The sequence below is a fragment of the Miscanthus floridulus genome, chromosome 5, assembly GCF_019320115.1.
Source record: "Miscanthus floridulus cultivar M001 chromosome 5, ASM1932011v1, whole genome shotgun sequence".
In the NCBI taxonomy this organism is placed as follows: Eukaryota; Viridiplantae; Streptophyta; class Magnoliopsida; order Poales; family Poaceae; genus Miscanthus; species Miscanthus floridulus.
In genome coordinates, this window is record NC_089584.1 from 110,743,250 (window position 1) to 110,762,407 (window position 19,158).

The 19,158-nt window shown below is 46.1% G+C and overlaps 1 protein-coding gene across 1 annotated transcript; it reads right to left on the minus strand.

Annotated features, from left to right (window-relative positions):
- Positions 1-1,884: 1,884 nt before the first annotated feature.
- Positions 1,885-3,790, minus strand: LOC136453024 (CBL-interacting protein kinase 30-like). Its single transcript, XM_066453601.1, has 2 exons — positions 3,102-3,790; positions 1,885-2,977 (listed from the first exon to the last, which is right to left on the minus strand). Exons 1-2 carry the CDS (start codon positions 3,666-3,668, stop codon positions 2,096-2,098), a joined length of 1,449 nt encoding a protein of 482 aa, XP_066309698.1. The 5' UTR covers positions 3,669-3,790; the 3' UTR covers positions 1,885-2,095.
- Between the last annotated feature and the right edge of the window lie 15,368 nt (positions 3,791-19,158).

Sequence of the window (19,158 nt, forward strand, 5' to 3'; positions counted from 1 at the left end):
ATTTTAGTGAGCTATTTGGGATTCTACAGGTAGCCCTGATCAGCACACTGCTTAGACGAAAACAATCTCGACGCCTTTCATCAACGCCACTGCAAACCCTTACACATCGCACAAGCAATAAAACTCATATAAACTGGAGGATATCATGTACCTACACCAGTATAAATATGTCCTGTGTGTAACCCATTTGATATGTCGTTCATGGTTTGTAGTTTACAAGTCGGAGGCAAGAAAACACCGATACCGTCTATTGAGCGGTGCTAGAAAGTGCAACACCTTGTTGACATGCAAGCTTTTCTTCCTAACTCATGCCAAGGATGCTAGTTCAACTATTAGTTTGGTGGGCATAAGGGTTGGGTGCCAAGGTATTGAAAACCAGCCAGATAGGCGGTGCTAAAAAGGGAAACTTCTCATTGATGTCCAAGCTTTCTTCCCAACTCATGCCACAAGAGACTAGTCTAGCCAGTGTGATGTTCGTCACAAGGGTGCAGAGGACCTGCTAGATTGGGAAGTGGTAAAAGTGAAACTCCTAATTGATTTGCAAGAATTTCTTCTCAACTCATATCACATGAAGTGGTCCGACATGCGTGACGATGGACACGAGGTGTTGGCATCAAGGATCTAAGAACCTGATGGATGGGACAGTGCTACAATGCATAACTCCTGGTTGAACTTATTACAAGCGAGGCTTTGTCTATCCAACGTGATAGTGGGCACGAGGGTTGAGTGACAGTACATCGTGAATATGTCAAATGTGCAATACTAAGTGAATAATTTGGTTTATGTGCATGTATTTCTTCCCAACTCATGCCACAAGTCTAGTTTATGTGCGATGCATAAGTCGCAAGTCCGGTGAGTAGGATGATGAGCATGAGGTTTAGGCGTCAATGCGCTAGGAACCATCCAGATTGTCGTTGCTAGAAAGTAAAACTCTTACTTGACGTTGAAGCATTTATTTGCATCATGTCATTGAAGGATAATCAAGACAGTGTGATGGTGGGGACAAGGTTTAGTCATCCATGTGCCAAGAACTTGTCGTATTTAGTCATCCATGCGCCAAGAACTTATCGTATTTAGTCATCCATGCGCCAAGAACTTGTCGTATTTAGTCATCCATGCGCCAAGAACTTATCGTATTTAGTCATCCATGCGCCAAGAACTTGTCGTATTTAGTCATCCATGCGCCAAGAACTTGTCGTATTTAGTCATCCATGTGCCAAGAACTTGTCGTATTGACAGTATTGTCATGTGTTGCTAACGTGTCTATCTGGCTGACACACTCCATCCTTGATCCATTCATCGTCCGTGGTCGCGCTCGCCCACGGCACCTATGTCGCGCTTATCGATTAGACGATCACTACTGTTGCCTGTGCTCGAGATCTAGGGGTGAGAGAGGGAGGGGTATGGCCAGTGCATGGACTCGAGATCTGCTAGACACTAGCCTCAAGATCTGCCAGACCTGCCTAGTCCGCTTGCGTGGGGGTGGAGGGATGACCATGAGTGGGTGAGAGGATGGTGGCTGGGAGAGGGGGCTTTGGTTGAGAGGGTGTTGAAGTTAGGGTTGTCTTTAAAGTGGGCGGGCTAGGCATCATGCCTTTTACACTAGTACAAACATTTTCACCAATGGTCCGTCGAACGAATAGGAACCGTTGGTGAACATGGCCCCTGTTTTTACCGTCGATTGTGTCACAAACCACCGGTGAAAACCGTTTTGTCTACGAGATCTATTATGAACCAGTAATGATATATTATTATTAATGTCTTGTCACTACTAGAGGGCCGTGCTTAATTCCTCCTATGTTGATCCTTCTAACAAAGTGGCAAATCATTTGTCACTCATCCTAAATAGTGGTAATATGTTAAATATTATGTTTTTTGTAAACCGTTAGTATCGAACCACCAATGATATATTATTACAAATGTTTTGCCACTTTTAGAGGGTCATGCTTAATCCCTCACGCATTGGCCCCTCTCACAAAGTGGCAAATCATTTGCCACTCACCCTCAATAGTGGCAATAGGTTAAATACTTTGTTTTTAGTGAACCCTTAGTATCAAAATGTCGCTGCAAAAATCTTTTATGCAGCAGTGGCAACTCAGGAACGTTGATTAGTAGCCTGCCTCGGCGCGAGCACCGGCACAGGAGCCGGAGGCGGCGAATCACCGCCCTGCCACGACCACACGATGTCACCTAACGACGGCTTCAGTTCCTGCTTGTAGAATTCACGGAACTCGAGCGAGTCACCGCCGGTCTTCCTCATCTCCACCACGTGCACCGATGGCGCCACCTCGAAGATCTCTGCCTCGATGGCGAGTGCACCTCTCCGACAGTCTTGGTTGCCCTCCATCTCGATTCTGCCCCCTTTGTTTAGCTTGACGCTGAGCTTCCACGTCTCAGCAATCTCCTCCAGCTTGGACACGATCGCCGCCGTGGTTTCTTTAGAAGAGAACCGTGCCTCCAACCTGTGCTCCTCATCGAACATCTTGGACAGGTCCAACCCGCTCGATCGTGAGATGATGTCAAAGGCGTTCATACTTGAAGGCCTCACGACGACGGTCGGCGAAGACATCGTCACCTTGGTCCGCTTCCTCTTCCGGGTGTCCTCATTGTCGTTGTCGCCGTCCTCACGCTGGTGGTGGCACTTGTAGGCTTCCTTGCCTAGCACCTCGGAGGTCTCGCTCAAGACGTTGGACTTGCCGGTGCGAGGGCAGAGTCCTTTCTGGAACCAGGGATTAGCCGTGATCTTGGAGATGGTGATCCTGGTCTTGGGGTTGGGGTCTAGCAGCCTGGCAAGAAGCTTGCGCGCATCGACGGAGAACCACGGCGGGCACTTGTAGTTGCTCTGTGTGATCTTCCGGTACAACAACATCAGGTTGGTGTCATTGAACGGAAGGTAGCCTGCCAGGAGCACAAAAAGGATCACGCCGCATGACCAGATGTCCGCCTTCGCACCGTCGTAGCCACTCTTCAAGAGAACCTGATGATTAATGGTAAACATGAAAACGCGTTGCACTTTTGTCAGCCTGTACCACTTATTGAAGAGAGAGGCATGCTATTAAGCTTCATGCACATGCACGCATGTTGTATCGGGTCCTGATAACCTCGGGGGCGACGTACGCCGGCGTGCCGCACGCTGTGTGCAAGAGGCCGTCACCGCGCAAGCGGGCGCCGCTGTCCTGCAGCGCACTGAGCCCAAAGTCGGAGACCTTGAGGTTGCCACGCACGTCAAGGAGCAGGTTCTCGGGCTTGAGGTCGCGGTGGTAGACACCGCGGCTGTGGCAGAACTCGACGGCCGTGATCAGCTGCTGGAAGTATCGGCGCGCCACCGGCTCTGGAAACCGTGTGCTCTGGGATAGGCGCGCGAAGAGGTCCCCGCCGCTGGCGTACTCCATGACGAAGTAGATCCTGGACCGCGTGGCCATCACCTCGTGGAGGCGGACGACGTTCGGGTGGCGCACGCGCCGCATCACGTCCACCTCGGTCTTCACTTTCTCTGCCATGCCGGAGCGGTGCACGGCATCCTTGTCCATCACCTTGACGGCCACGACCTCGCCGGTGGCCACCTTATGGGCCTTGTACACCTTGGCAAAGGTGCCGCAGCCGAGGAGGCGGCCCAGCCTGTACCGGCCCATGATTAACCGGGAGTCTTGGTTCTTCTCCATGGCCATGGGAAGCAAAGGAGGTTCTTGGTGTCAACATGGGTGAAGGTCCGGCCGGGCAAACGGCCGGACCGAGTCTGTATCGTCCCTCTGAGCAGCGGTTGAGATGGTGGACGACCATTGGCAGGAGAGGTCGGGGTCTGATATGTTCGGTGAGGTCTGAGGCTAGGAGGTGCTAGGCGATTACTGTCCAGTGGTGTTGGAGGGGAGGAAATGAGGAGTCCCGTTTCACTAATTTTAGAAGAGAGAAACTCTGTCGGAGGCGATGGTTGGGAGGGAAGTTCTTAACCTACCAGCCCGTGTTTGACGATTTCTTCTCTTAATGAGAAAGCTGACTAAACCTCATTCACTTTTTTCTTTTCTAATTTTAGAAGGTTGTTGGGGTCTCGGAGACTCAGTGGATTGATCATGGACTAAATTAGGAACTTTAGCTTTAAAGCAAAGAGAATAACAACAATTTCTAAGAGCATCTTGAAGAGACTCCTTATATCTTTCCTAATTTATAGGAATAGAGACATTTTAGTGAAAAAATACTCTCCAATAGCCTCTTCAATTGGATATCTAAATATAAACATCCTCTATTTTAGATTTCTCGCTAGCTGAAAATGGAGAGTGAGAATGGCTTTCTAGACTAGACTGTGCACACGATATAGAAAAGTTATTGGAGAGTACAAATATATAGAAAACGACTTTTACTTAAATGAGAGCATAATTTAAAAAGGCTCTTGGAGATGCTCTAACAAGGATAAAGTTCTGCGAGGAGCTCAAGAGTTAGTCCTTTACATCCTGAAAGTATTAAGAGGATGAGGCCACTTAATCTATACCTAATAATAAAAGAGACAATATTTTTTCTCTGATCTTTTTTTTTTTGTCCATCCTTCCTAACTAACTCCGTGAATGTGGACCTTTGTTAGGCTATGTACAACCTGTTTTATATGACATACTGGACACATGTTCTTAACGTAACCTAGATAGTTAGAAATTCTAATCCTAATCTAAACAGATCTCTCGATCTTGAGTACGCTAAATAGAAATCCTAAGCCAAATAGAAAAAGATATAAATAGAAATTAGGCCGATCCCGTGTGCAGCGCCGCCACCGCTCAGATGTAGCACTTTGTCGCCGTCTTTCCTCCGTATCGCGTATACCAGTCCGACGCCAAGACAAACAAGGTGCGGCTCCCCTCCGCGACGGCCTGTTAAAGAGTCGGAGACAGAGTCTATGGCGACGAAGAAGCCAAGGACGGACATTACCGATGATATCAGACCAAATCGAATCAAATTTGCTGTAGTCCGTTGATCTGTTGTTTGATATGGTGTATCCGTGTGCAACCGAATCCATGCACCATAAATAGTAATCCCTATCCTCAGACCAAGCAAAGAATATCAACATGCACAACGCAGAAAAAGAGAAGGGGACTAGGCCGTTCGACCTACCCAGAAGCCGATTTATTCGACTTCTTTTTTTCATCCGGAACTGTATTTTTTCTCATAACAATTCAGCCAGAACAATATTTTTTAGTCAGTTTCAGCTAAAATTCAGTAAGCCGAACGGAGAAGCTATAAATCGAATAAAAAAATGGTCTAGGATTTTTCTGTCCAGTATATAAAATGTGGCTACTGCTTGCAACCCGCGTAAATCACAAAAATTCATAGAGATGGCCGGTCCTTCTCCAAGGAAAACCCCATGCCGGCCTCACTCTATTCACGAGGCGGAGCAGCATCTGATAAATCGCGGGGGCATTTGGGAATCAATATAAAGCTCTGTCTCCTCATCGGCATGGATAGGGCCCAACTCAGGCCGTCGCTCGCTGCGACACTGCCCCTCTCCAGCAGCTCTCATCGACGCACGATGAGATCTCCAAGTGAGAGATTCATCAGAGAGAAGAAAGAAGGGAGAGAGGGTTGGAATCAACAGTGAGAGCGGGCTAGCGGCTGAACACGGGAAAGGGGAAGACCGGAAGACCATAAAAATAAATGGAGACAAGTATGAAACAGACGGCTGGGATCACCTGAAATGTGTTTGATTGGTTGTGGGGATGAAAACGGATCGGATACGAACGGATATCACTCATATTATATTTGTTTTCATATTTCTGTTCGGATTCGGATTCGGACACGGATAGCATTCGGATACATATACGAATACGGATTGACTCGGTTACGGATACGAATAATGAGTATCGAATACGGTATGAATCGGATTCGGAGAAGGTCGGATACAAATATCTATTCGGATATTGAGTAAAAGCAGTATATATATCATACGTGAGCAAACCATTACGCCACTCTATGAGTCCATAATCCATCTAGATTAAGCCGAAAGACTAAAGAGTAAAGCAACAAATAAGATAAAGATACAGATTGTCTCAAACGTTCGAACACCAAGTTTTTTCAGCTCATCAAGATCTACAATCCTTATATAGGCTATTTTTTTATTTGAGAAAGTTTGAACAAAATATAGTTCAAATTTCACAAGTGTGTGACATAGTTTTAGAAAGTCTATATGAGATTCAAGAATTTGTGACTAGTGTTTGATAAAACTTTCTCAAATGGGAAAATAAGCTATGTAACAATTGTAGATCTTGCTGAGATGATCAAACTTGGTATTCAGAGTTTTTTCATCTGAGGTCATTTAGTGTTTCATTAGAGCAAGTTTGACCAAGTCAAATTTGGTCAAATGAAAAAACAACACTTTGACTCTAGTATTATGAACTCTAAATGACTTCAACCAAGTTTGTTCAACTCATCAAGATCTACAATTATTGTTTTGGTCAACTTTCCATTTGAGATAGTTTGGATGGTTCAAATTTGTGATTTTTAAATTTCGACACCTACAGACTAGTTTTCGGAACCCTAGATTGTCTCAAATTGAAAAGTTTTGAATACCAAGTTTGTTCAGATCATCAAGATATACAATCCTTATATAGGTCATTTTTTTCATTTAAGAAAGTTTGAACAAAATATAGTTCAAATTTTACAAGTGTGTGACAGTTTTAGAAAGTCTATATGAGATTCAAGAATTTGTGACTAGTGTTTAATAAAACTTTCTCAAATGGGAAAATGAGCTATGTAACAATTGTAGATCTTGCTGAGATGATAAAACTTGGTATTCAGAGTTTTTTCATCTGAGGTCATTTAGTGTCTCATTTGAGCAAGTTTGATGGTCAAATGAAAAAACAACACTTTGACTCTAGTATTATAAACTCTAAATGACTTCAAATTGAAAAGTTTTGAATACCAAGTTTGTTCAACTCATCAATATCTACAATTGTTGTTTTGGTCAACTTTCCATTTGAGATAGTTTGGATGGTTCAAATTTATGATTTTTAAATTTTGACACCTACAAACTAGTTTTCGGAACCCTAAATTGTCTCAAATTGAAAAGTTTTGAATACCAAGTTTGTTCAGATCATCAAGATCTACAATCCTTATATAGTTCATTTTTTCATTTGAGAAAGTTTGAACAAAATGTAGTTCAAATTTCACAAGTGTGTGACATAGTTTTAGAAAGTCTATATGAGATTCAAGAATTTGTGACTAGTGTTTGATAAAACTTTCTCAAATGGGAAAATAAGCTATGTAACAATTGTAGATCTTGCTGAGATGATCAAACTTGGTATTCGGAGTTTTTTCATCTGAGGTCATTTAGTGTCTCATTTGAGCAAGTTTGACCAAGTCAAATTTGGTCAAATGAAAAAACAACACTTTGACTCTAGTATTATGAATTCTAAATGACTTCAAATTGAAAAGTTTTGAATACCAAGTTTGTTCAACTCATTAAGATCTACAATTGTTGTTTTGGTCAACTTTCCATTTGAAATAGTTTGGATGGTTCAAATTTATGATTTTTAAATTTCGACGCCTACAAACTAGTTTTTGGAACCCTAGATTGTCTCAAATTGAAAAGTTTTGAATACCAAGTTTGTTCATCTCATCACGATATACAATCCTTATATAGGCCATTTTTTCATTTGAGAAAGTTTGAACAAAATGTAGTTCAAATTTCATAAGTGTGTGACATAGTTTTAGAAAGTCTATATGAGATTTAAGAATTTGTGACTAGTGTTTGATAAAACTTTCTCAAATGGGAAAATAAGCTATGTAACAATTGTAGATCTTGCTGAGATGATCAAACTTGGTATTCCGAGTTTTTTCATCTGAGGTCATTTAGTGTCTCATTTGAGCAAGTTTGACCAAGTCAAATTTGGTCAAATGAAAAAACAACACTTTGACTCTATTATTATGAACTCTAAATGACTTCAAATTGAAAAGTTTTGAATACTAAGTTTGTTCAACTCATCAAGATCTACAATTGTTGTTTTGGTCAACTTTCTATTTGAGATAGTTTGGACGGTTCAAATTTGTGATTTTTAAATTTCTCCATCTCGTTTGAATAATATCCGGATAATATCCGTTTGGAATATCCGGATATATCCGATACTTAATCGAATTATCTGATATCCGCCGGATATCGATGATATTACATCCATATTTGATATCCGCCTAAGATATCCGTTTTATTATCCGTATCCGAAAAAATACGGATATCCGAGTAACTATCCAGATAAGTGTTCATATTTGTTCGGTCGAATGGACGGTCGAATAAATATCCGTACCGTTTTCATCCATATGTGACGATGTGTTGGGATCTGTTCCTCCACTGGCATCTATAGCCGTGACGAGGTGCCATGGGCTCAGGTGTGGGCAGCACATCCGAAGCAGGCCATGCTGAGCAGTGAGCAGGAGTATACATACTCCTGTAGTACGTTGCTTTTCAAGCGTTCATCCGTGGAAGGATGGTGACTACATTAGCTTCTTGACCATTTAAAACGTTGGTTTTTGTTTGAAACTACTAAAATCCATACACACCGAAAGGATCTAAACAATACTTAGAGGGAGGATGAATAGGCACATCTAAAAATTTCTACGTAATCTCAAAGTCAAATATCTATGACAGTCGGAAGTCCCGACAGTTAGGGCCAGAACTTCCTGACGCACACGGCCGGGAGTTCTGGCACCTACGAGAATTACGCTACAAGTACTAAAACAAACTTTGAGTGAAAGATATCCTACAACCCCACTCACTAGTGGTAAGGTGAAGTGTTGGGGTTGCTTCTTTGACGTTGAAAGGTCACCACTTTATAGATTGAGTCCAAACCCTAAGAGGAGAGTTGGGAAGGAAGATAAACCAACTAGAACAAATATGATAGCACAAATCACAACAACAACAAGCACGCGGGACACAAGAATTTATCCTGAGGTTCGACAACCCCACAAAGGAGCCACTACGTCCTCGTTGTTGAGATGACCACAAAGGTCGGAGTCTCTTCCACCTCGTTGTCTTTCTCAAAGCAACCACAAAGGTCACTCGAGCTTTTCACTAAGAAATCAAGGATAATACAAACTTCTAAAGGCTCTTCCACAAGGTGGAAGCTATTGGGCGACGCCTAGCCGGCTAGGGTTCTAAGAACCCAAGAGTAATAGACGCAAATTCAACCGGCTTGACAAAGAAATCAAGTCCTCAAGCTTGCCAAAGTGATTCTCTCACTCAATCCACTCTCCTTTCACTCAAAACACTAGGGGAATCGAAGATTGGACCAAAGAGAAAAGGAGATGGGTGCCTTGAATGCTTGGGAGCTGTTTTGGACGAAGGTTGATGAGCAATGAATGAGAGGTTCTCAGTTAGAAGAGAGGAGAGAGCTATTTATACTCAAAGGCAAATCCAACCGTTGAGATCTGAAAGTGCATTTGCCCCCTATGTGGGTTTTGGTGTATTGATAACATCTAAATTGGGACTAATGAGATCTTAATGAGATATATTGCAGCTTGAGTCACTTGAAAGCTTTAAAAGAGTTGATCTAAGATAAAATGGTATCCCTCAATTCTTCAAGTGCAAAAAACGGACGAACCTAAAGCGCTCTACAAAGCCTTTTTATTTTGTTTTGGGTTTAGATATGCCGTACTATAAAGAGTGCTGCAAGTTTAGGTGGTCTGAGGAAGATAGAGTGCTCAAGCATAAAAATAAAATCAAAAGAGAGACACAAAATCACCTCACGAACACTTGGACATAGTTTATGGACTTTTTGGTAGTTGGAAGTTCCAGCGTGAGGCGGAAGTTCTGGCTATCGGAAGTTCCGACGTTTGGTGCTAGAAGTATCAGTGCTTGCTGACTTAGCCGTAGCCTGCCTACGCATTGTTGCCCGTCAGAAGTCCCGATGGGAGTCAGGAGTTCCGGGTGCCAGAAGTTCCAGCTCCCTCCGGAAGTCCCGACACTTCATGACTTAGCCGCCTGCGTAGCTTCGCCCGTCGAAAGTCCCGACGGGAGTCAAGAGTTCTGGGTGCCAGAAGTCTCGGCTCTAGCTGGAAGTCCTGACGCCTTCGGACTTTATCGCTTGGCTCATCATGTCTGTTGGGAGTCCTAACAGAAGTCAGAAGTCCCGGCTGCCGGAAGTTCCAGCGACCGTCGGTAGTTTCAACGACATGCGAGCAAGCCTAGTGGACTGTCTATGTGAATAGTGTTTTTGCATTGGGCTAGAAGTTCCGACGATCTGTGTTGGAACTTCTGACTCAGATTTGAATGGTTGGATTTGCCCTTGAGTATAAATAGCTCTGTTCTCTCCTCTAACAAAGGACCACTCATTCTGTAAATATAGCTTATTTTTCAAAAATACTATCATCGATTTTCCTGCCAGGGAAGTCAATGAGGATTTTCAAAGTCTAGTCTAGGTATAACACTATAGGGGAGATATACTTTCCTCTCAGAGAGGGAAGTATATCGATATTGAAAGAGAGATAGCCTTACCTCTTAGGGAGGGTAGGGTATCGGAGTATTCCCCCCTAGTGAGGGCGGTTAGGGGGTGAGTAGGCCAAGGGGAAGTACGTTTAATATCTTCTCTTTTCTTACTAGTGACATATCTCAATGGAAATGATAATTGAAATCACAATAATGTCCCAAAATAAACATATCATGATCATTGGACGGGCTATGATTGCTTATTCGAATACATCTTGGGTAAGTGTCGAAAGACTGGCATACACATACCTATACGTCAATAGCTAGGGAAGATGGAACCAGACTAATGTCATTAGATATGACCTTTCGGGATAAATAAAATTGGTCAGTCACATTCCATCAACCTTAAACTTTACTTTGAAAATCCTCTCATCGACTTCCCTGGTAGGAAAATCGATGATAGTATTTTTGAAAAATAAGCTATATTGACATAAGGGAGCGGCGCCCCACACTCCCTTCCTAAGCATAGCATAGTGATAGATGTTCTTTCCGATAGAAAGGTTATCTAGCACGAAGCGAAGCGTTATAGGTGTTCAAGCGAAACAAGGTAGTAACGACTCTTTCCTAGGAGGGAAGAGGAGTGTATACCAAAGTGTAGCGAGTTAGATGAATGGAGTGAGCTATAATTGACCATAGGGAGATTATAGCAAACGGAGTGAGTCTATGCGCGTGCATGCATAAATAGATCGCACGCGCATACACACGTATGTGTACACACAGACATTTCTTTGAAGAAGAAATTGAGCCAATAAAGTCCTATATAAACATGTGATATATTGCATGTTTATATTGCCCCTAATGGTATGACACCAGGAGGCCCAAAAAACATGATTTCGGACCGATAGGACACATTTAAGATAGTTTTCGTGTTATACCATATGCCATATCTAGGGATCTGATACCCTTTCCTCCCAACACTGTTCTTGATGTGAATCCCCAGGTATGGCCCATCATGGCCACGGGTTACATCAACGCATGCCAGCCTCTTCTCTGGCCTCAGAGTTTTGACTTAGGCCCATACGCTTGGACCTAGAGTGGTTGGCGGCGGTATGGGTCCCCGTCGGACGAGATGAAACCCGCATCCTCAAGGTCGGGCGAGATGGAGCCCGCAACCTAGGGCGAGACAAAAATCACATCCTTGGGGTTAGGCAAGATGGAGCCCACACCTAAGGGGTCGGGCGAGATGGAGCCCATGGCCTCGAGGTTGGGCAAGACGGAGCCCACGGCCTCGAGGTTAGGCGAGATGGAGCCCATGGCCTCGAGGTTGGGCGAGATGGAGCCTATAGCCTTGGGCGAGATGAAACCCGCATCCTTGGGGTCGGGCGAGATGGAGCCCATGGCCTTGAGGTCAGGCGAGATGGAGCCCATGGCCTTAGGTCGAGCGAGACCTTTTAATATGTCTTGAGCCATCTGGGGAAGTCAGCGTGGGCGCTAACTTCCTTGCTTTGGGTATCCCTAATATCGATACCCGACAGTAGCCCCTGAGCCTATGGAGGAGAAGAATACTCCTTTGGAGGCTTTTTCGGATGGGAGGACTCTAAGGGCCTTGGCCTTCTTTTTGTAGCCCATGGCGTGTCCTAGTAGGACAGTGATTACCTTTAGTCGTGATCGATCTTTTTGGGGGTATGTAACCATAGGATTTGGGAGGTCAGAAAGATTTTCCTTGATTCTAGTCCCCTAGGATCCGATCAGTCCGCCATTGTACTATGACCGCACATTTGGTCTCCTTATGAGTCCAATTTCCCTCGAGCCCCCGCGCATAGTAGGGGTCTAGTCGAGGGTTGGCTCGTCTTTATGATCGTCATCCCTCAAGCATTTTTTGATAAAATGGAGGGGTTAAGCCATGCCACATTTTCCTCGATGGACGAGACATGGTGCTCGGTGAGCTATTAACAGGCTAGTTTGAGTGGGGCCCTGGCTTCCTATTTGCTGGGGTCTAGCATGGGTTAGCTGGTGACCGACTCTAGACTCTTGGTGGCCAATCCATATAGTTCTTGGGTCCGTTCAGCCGGTCCTAAGGGCTCGTTGCCTTTCTGCGAGGAAAAACTATGGATTGGGAACCGACCAAAACTTGAACATGGGCCAAGATGCCCACGATGCTTGTGTGCCTAGGTACTGGCCGCTAGTGGGCCCATCCCTGTCCACCCCTCGCTCTAAGGGTTCCCTGGAGCGGCTGTGAACCCATCGGTGGGCTAGCCTTCAAACTTCTGGTCCTGAATGGGCAGTAGGAGCATTTTTAGCTCTGTATCCCTCCTTACCTATAACGGTTCTTGGCCCATCAACCAAGCAAACCATCATTTGGCATGTCCTTTGAGGGCGCTGAAAGCTCTAGTTTGGTTTTGGTTAATTGATGAAACCCTAAGTGCTAACCTAGTTTATCAAAGTGATTATGAGATAGGTAGCACTACTCCAAGTGATGAAGCAATGACGAAGATCATGACAATGGTGATAGCATGGTGATGATCAAACGCTTGAACTTGGAAAAGAAGAAAGAGAAAAATAAAAGGCTCAAGGCAAAGGTATAAAATGTAGGAGCCATTTTGTTTTAGTGATCAAGACACTTAGTGAGTGTGATTATATTTAGGATAGATAGCCGTACTATTAAGAGGAGTGAAACTCGTATCAGAATGCGGTTATCAAAGTGCCACTAGATGCTCTAACTCATTGCATATGCATTTAGGATCTAGTGGAGTGCTAACACCCTTAATAATATTTGTGAAAATATGCTAACACATGTGCACAAGATGCTCTAACTCATTACATGCGCTTTCGGGAAAATGAAATGTCTATTTTCTATTACGCCGGATGCAAAATTCTTGGTGGTTGGCACACTTGAGAAAGGGTGAAGAAGTTAGAGTTGAAATGGAGTTGGTCGAAATGATGCTGGCGTCGGTCTACTGACCGGACGCTGGGTCACTCAGCGACCGGACGCTGAAAGGCTGCATCCGGTCGAGCTGGCAGAGAGGTCGCCAGTTTCGGTGTTACACCGGACGCTGGACCTAAGATGCACCGGACGCCGGTTTCTGCGTCCGGTCAAACTGACGGGTCTACACAGTCGCTGGGGTTGAGCACCGGACGCTGGTCTGCGTCCGGTCAAGGTGGACCGGACGCGTCCGGTCGAAAAAACATGCCTCGGGGAGCTTACTGGAAACGACCGGACGCTGGGGCTTTAGCGTCCGGTCAGTTTTGACCGGAGCGTCCGGTCAGTTTTGTAGCCGTTGAAATCTGACGAACAGTGTTTGAAGCTGGTGACGCGTGGCGTCCATCGGGCGACCGGACGCTGAGGGCCAGCGTCCGGTCAGTATGACCGGAGCGTCCGGTCAGAGCGCGTTTTGCCCAGTGAAGGGGTATAACGGCTCTATTTGATGGGGGCTCTATTTATAGCCCCATGGCTGGCTCAAAGGATAACTCTTGCACATTTTCATTGACATAGCAACCTTGTGAGCTTAGCCAAAGTCCTCCCACTCATCTCCATCATTGATCCATCATCATTGTGAGATTGGGAGAGAATCCAAGTGCATTGCTTGAGTGATTGCATCTAGAGGCACTTGGTATTCGTGTTGCGCTGCGGATTTCGCTTGTTTCTCTTGGTGGTTGCCACCACCTAGACGGTTGGAGCAGCGGTGGAGGATCGGCACGAGTTGGTGATTGTTCGTGGCCGTCTCCGGTGATTGTAAGGGGAGTTGTACCTTCCCCGGTGGAGTGCCGAAAGGTAACTCTAGTAAATTGCTCGTGTCATTGAGTTACCTCACTTGTGGGTCGGTTCTTACGGTGTCCAATTGTGTGGACGAGGTTTGTGAAACACCTCTTAGCCGCCGAACCACCAAGTGTTGGTCGACACAACGGGGACGTAGCGTGTTGGCAAGCACGTGAACCTCGGGAGAAAATCGATTGTCTCTCTTCTTTGGCATTCTCCCGGTGATTGGCTATATATTCATCTTGTGATTGGTTCATCCCCTACACGTCGGTATAATCACTCTACTCACTCAATTACATTCTTGCAAACTAGTTGATACAAGCTCTTTAGTGTAATTAGAATTGAGAGCTTGCTTTATTATTTACATTCATCTAGTTGAGCTCTTTAGAGTAGCAAGGTTGAGAGCTCTTAGTGAGTAATTACATAGCAAGTTTGTGTGCCTAAGTATTCATTGCAACTAGAATTGTTGGATAGGTGGCTTGCAACCCTTGTAGAGCTAGAGCAAGTTTGCATTATGCTATTTGTCATACTAATCAAATTGCTCTAGTTGATTTGTAGATTTTTAAATAGGCTATTCACCCTCCCCTCTAGCCATATTAGGACCTTTCAGGCGCGACTAGAGATAACATGCGCACGATCTTCGAAGGAAGGTGACATGACACGGCGCAGCGGGCGCATGAACCTAGGCGGATGGTTCACCTTCTCACCCAGCTCTATCCTATAAATAGCGGCCTCCCCCTTTATATTTCTACACACCAAAACCATAGCCTTACCTTCTCCATTTCTCCGCTGCTGCCATTCGGATCTGTCGTGCCTAGTAATCTATCGCCGGAGCTCTAGATCTATAGCTTACGCTTCTCTATTGCCGCCTTTGCTTCTCCGCAGCCACCTCCATCCTCCATGGATTCATGGTACCACTCTAATGTTACCCATGAGTGTATGGAGGGCCTCATCAAGCATGGTCTTCTTCATAGGAGGACCGATGCGGTGGAGTGGCATGTGCCCGCCCGTGAGGATGCGTCGGCGCCGCCCGATGGCTACATCGTCTCCTTCACGCCCTTCCACGAGCGTGGACTCGTGGTTCCTTCCCACCCGTTCTTCCGGGGTCTATTGTACCACTATTAGATCGTGCTACAACACTTGAACCCCAATAGGATCTAGCACATCATGCCCTTCATCGTGACATGCGAGGGATACCTAGGGATCGAGCCCCACTTTGAGCTGTGGAGATATTTCTTCTCCATCTCCTTGATCAATAAGAAGGAGAAAGGCCGAGAGACCCCATTACCAATGGGATGCATGGGCATCCACCTCTAGGGGCAGCGGGCGGAAGAGTACATGCCCTGATAGCTCTCTAGAACCAACAAGGGGTGGCACTCGCATTGGTTCTACCTGAAGAATGACCCTGACTCTCCCTTGTCTATCTTCTCTGGGCGCCTGGTCAAAGAGGTACCGCCGTCATGGCTGTGGGGGTCACCCATCAAGGAGAAGAAGAGGATGCGCGACCTCCTCAAGGCCATTACGTTCCTGAAGACCCACGGCCTCTACGGGGTTGGCGTCATCGGGGGTATAATGTGAGGGGGGTGGCACTGCTGATGGCGCGCGTCCTCCCGCTGTATGGGATGATGCCCAATGTGTAGCTCTTTGGGACAACGCTCACCTAGTGGCTGCTCCACAAAAGTGAGGTCATGCAGCGCATCAAGGAGGCCATGGGAGAGGCCAACGCCATGTTCCCAATCCCAGGGCATCCCGTGATGCGACCGGATGCGGGCTTCATCAAGCTGCTAGCGCGGTTAGTCTTCTGGGACTCTGTGGCACCACTGCTTGAGCACATGACCATGAGGGTGGTGAACCGTGCCATGAATGAACAAAGGAAGAAGAAGAAGGACGACGAGGAGAAGAAATGACGGTCAAAGCAGTGAGCGAAGTTAAAGTGAGGGAAACATCAAGGCTCGTCGAGAGAAGAGGAGGAAGAAGAAGAGGAGGAGGAGGTGGAGGATGATGGCTCTAGGTTGTCCATCCCATGGGATGATCTAGCCATCAAGGATGAGGACTCGCCTTCATCGCAGGTGGGGCCCTTCCTATGGCATGCCATGGGGCAGGAGGGGGAGGACACGCCCCTGGAGCTAGCGGAATCAAACCACCCCACCCCATCCGATCCTTTGACGGTGGCCTCAGAACCGGTGGAATTAGGCCACCTTGCCTTGTCTAGGCCTTCGACGGTGGCCCCAGAGCCGGTGAAATCAGATCGTCCTGCTCCATCCGGACTGTTTATGGTGACCCCAAAGCCGGTGGAAATAGGTCACCCCGCTCCGTCCGAGCCCTCGGCGGTGCCTCCAGAGTCAGCGGGAGGCGGCCGTTCTAATTCGTCCGAGCCCTCCGAGCCGAGGGAGGGCTCCAAGCGGTAATGTGCCGACGAGGAGTAGCCAAGGTCGAGCAAGCCAGCCCCAAAACATCTGCGCATGATGGCATCAGGGTGAGTCAAGAGTTTTTTTGTCTTTTTGTCTTAACAAATTTTTGCCATGAACTGACCGCCGTGTCCCTTACAGCGGTGGAGGACATGGGACTCTCCTATGGCTCACTCCAAAAAAGATCCTCCTCCAGCAAATGCGCCAGGAGCCGGCTGGTACCGCACCGGTGGTAAGCGTGAGTGGTGTTGGGTTTGCCATGGTGTCGACCGGGGAGGCGCAGCCAATGGCTACGTCCATGGGAGAGCAGGTGGAGGAGGGCGCATCCAGGGCGCCGGTGGTGGGCGCGGTGCGGTCGATTGTGTCCTCGACGTCATAGGTGGAGGTGGCACGGCTGGAGCCATCATCCATGTAGGTGGTTGTGTCCATGGTGGGTCAGACGGAAGGGGGCACACCTGAGGCATCCTTCATGGATGTGGTGACAGCACATGCCTCTGTGTCCGCGTCACCCTCCCCCTCTATCGCTAGAGAAGCCGCTCTAGAGGAGCTACCGCCGCAAGAGAGGTTGGTGCCCCTTGAGGTCAGTGTGGGGATGTCCTGGTCTCTCATCTAGGTGGCTGCCCTCGGTGATGCAGCAGAGGGGAGGGAATGGAGGAGTGTCCACATAGAGGTTGGGGACGTGGTTTGTGCCCTGACCACCATGCTGAGCTCGATGCGTGACATTGTCACCCTGGTTGGCTAGGAATGATATGATCATGCTTTCGACCCTCATGTTCTCTTTCCACGCCTCTAAGTCTTTTCTTCTATGTAGATCCTTATGGTCCGTAGCCAGGAGAAGTCCTAGTTCCTTGCCGAGGAGACACGACAGAATGAGGGGCTGGCCGCACAGCTCGCTGTCGCCCGTTGGGAGGTGGCTTAGCTTGCCCCTGTCACTTAGGAGGTTGCTGACCTCTGAGTCAGGGAAAAGGATGCTCGCGACGATGTGGCAGAACCTCCTAAATTATAGGACCCATATGCACTTGTCACTGTCCATTGACCTTTGACAACTATGCATATGTTTCTAGTAACTTAAGAAGTCTGTCGGGTGTCCTCGGGGAACCCCGAATCATCCACAATTTCTGAGCAGGATCACATTACAGAGTCATTGCAGTATTACAACATTTATTCAAATATCAATACCAGAGTAAAAACAACAGAAGTCTTATGATAACTTAGTTTACAAACCAGTTGTTTCAAATCTTACAAACTAAGTTTGATAATTATTACAAACCGTAGTAGTAGTGGAGTGGCATTATAATATAATACAAAACACACAATGAAACTGCCCTGCCCAAGGGCCACACATTTACTTCTCATCGTCATCATAAGGAACAACTGTCATGCAGCACGATCCAAAATAGATCTGCTCATGAGGCTCACCTACAACAAGGGTCAATGAACCCTGAGTACAAAAGTACTCAATAAGACTTAACCGAAATAAAACTAATAGAATTCAGGAATGCCGGCTCATGGGATTCAAGGTATGGCTTTAGCAATAATCAAAGTTCTTTTGCATAAAAGTTCTTTAACAAAGTTCTTTACTTCAAAGGTAAAACTTTATAAGTACCACATATGAATCTGCCATGATCCGTAATGAGATCATGAACTTCATATCAATCTCTTTCGTAAACCTTTCTCAAGTTCCAGTTATTAATCTATGATGATGAACAGTGAGTTGAGTCTCCATAACCGAGGAGCAACGACGATTCGAACCGATTAAAAACCCAGCTGGGAATTCCAGACCACACGACATATGTAGATCCCTGACCTCCATATACCAACCTACCCTCGGATCCTCTAAACAAGAACGGGTCCGCGCCACCCGAGAATACAGTACTGCACCAATCCAGCCCATTGCCACGTGGGTACACGCTATTCCCGCCATCTCTCCGCTCCCAGTGCGCGAGTAGCCATTCTCATAATAGAATAGCCGAGTAAAGGCTTACCAGAGTATGTGGTTAGTACTACAAATTCTCACCTCATGCAATTCAACAACGGACGTGCCTTAATCGACATAGGCGGAAAGAACCCGCTCACAAGACCTCCATGTCTTGTGGCTCACACGCACCGAGTCCACCCGGTCTAGATTTATTACTCCACATTCCCATATCACATGATAACATGAGTTAACCAAAATTACGTTTAAAGTTCATAGGTGACAGGTAATCACCCGACTTTCATCGTTCTAAGCATAGCTAAGCAAAACTAGGCATATACGAATTTAAAACTGGTAATATGGTAAATATGGAATAACAAGGTTGGTAATGCACCAATTTGTTTTTCACTTGACTCCTAATCACTTAATGCAGTAACGAGAAGCAAAAGCGAAATCAATTTGTAAAATACAAGGTAGGGTTGTATGCATCCGGGGCTTGCCTTCGTTGACGGAAAAGTCCGGTTCCTACGACGTTTCACAAGTATTCGATCCGACCTCAATAGACAGATTAACCTCCTCAACAACTTGATTAACTACCACGTGTTCACCTTCGTTCACTACACGTAATAACAATGCCATGTTTAACATGATGCGGAATACGAAACATGATGCTCGATGATGAATG

Bases quoted from the DNA above. Each gene is read 5' to 3' on its own strand.
- LOC136453024 (XM_066453601.1), bottom strand. From the start codon at position 3,668: ATGGCCATGGAGAAGAACCAAGACTCCCGGTTAATCATGGGCCGGTAC. The intron at 2,978-3,101 runs GTTATCAGGACC...ATTAATCATCAG, and splicing joins CGGCGTACGTCGCCCCCGAG to GTTCTCTTGAAGAGTGGCTA.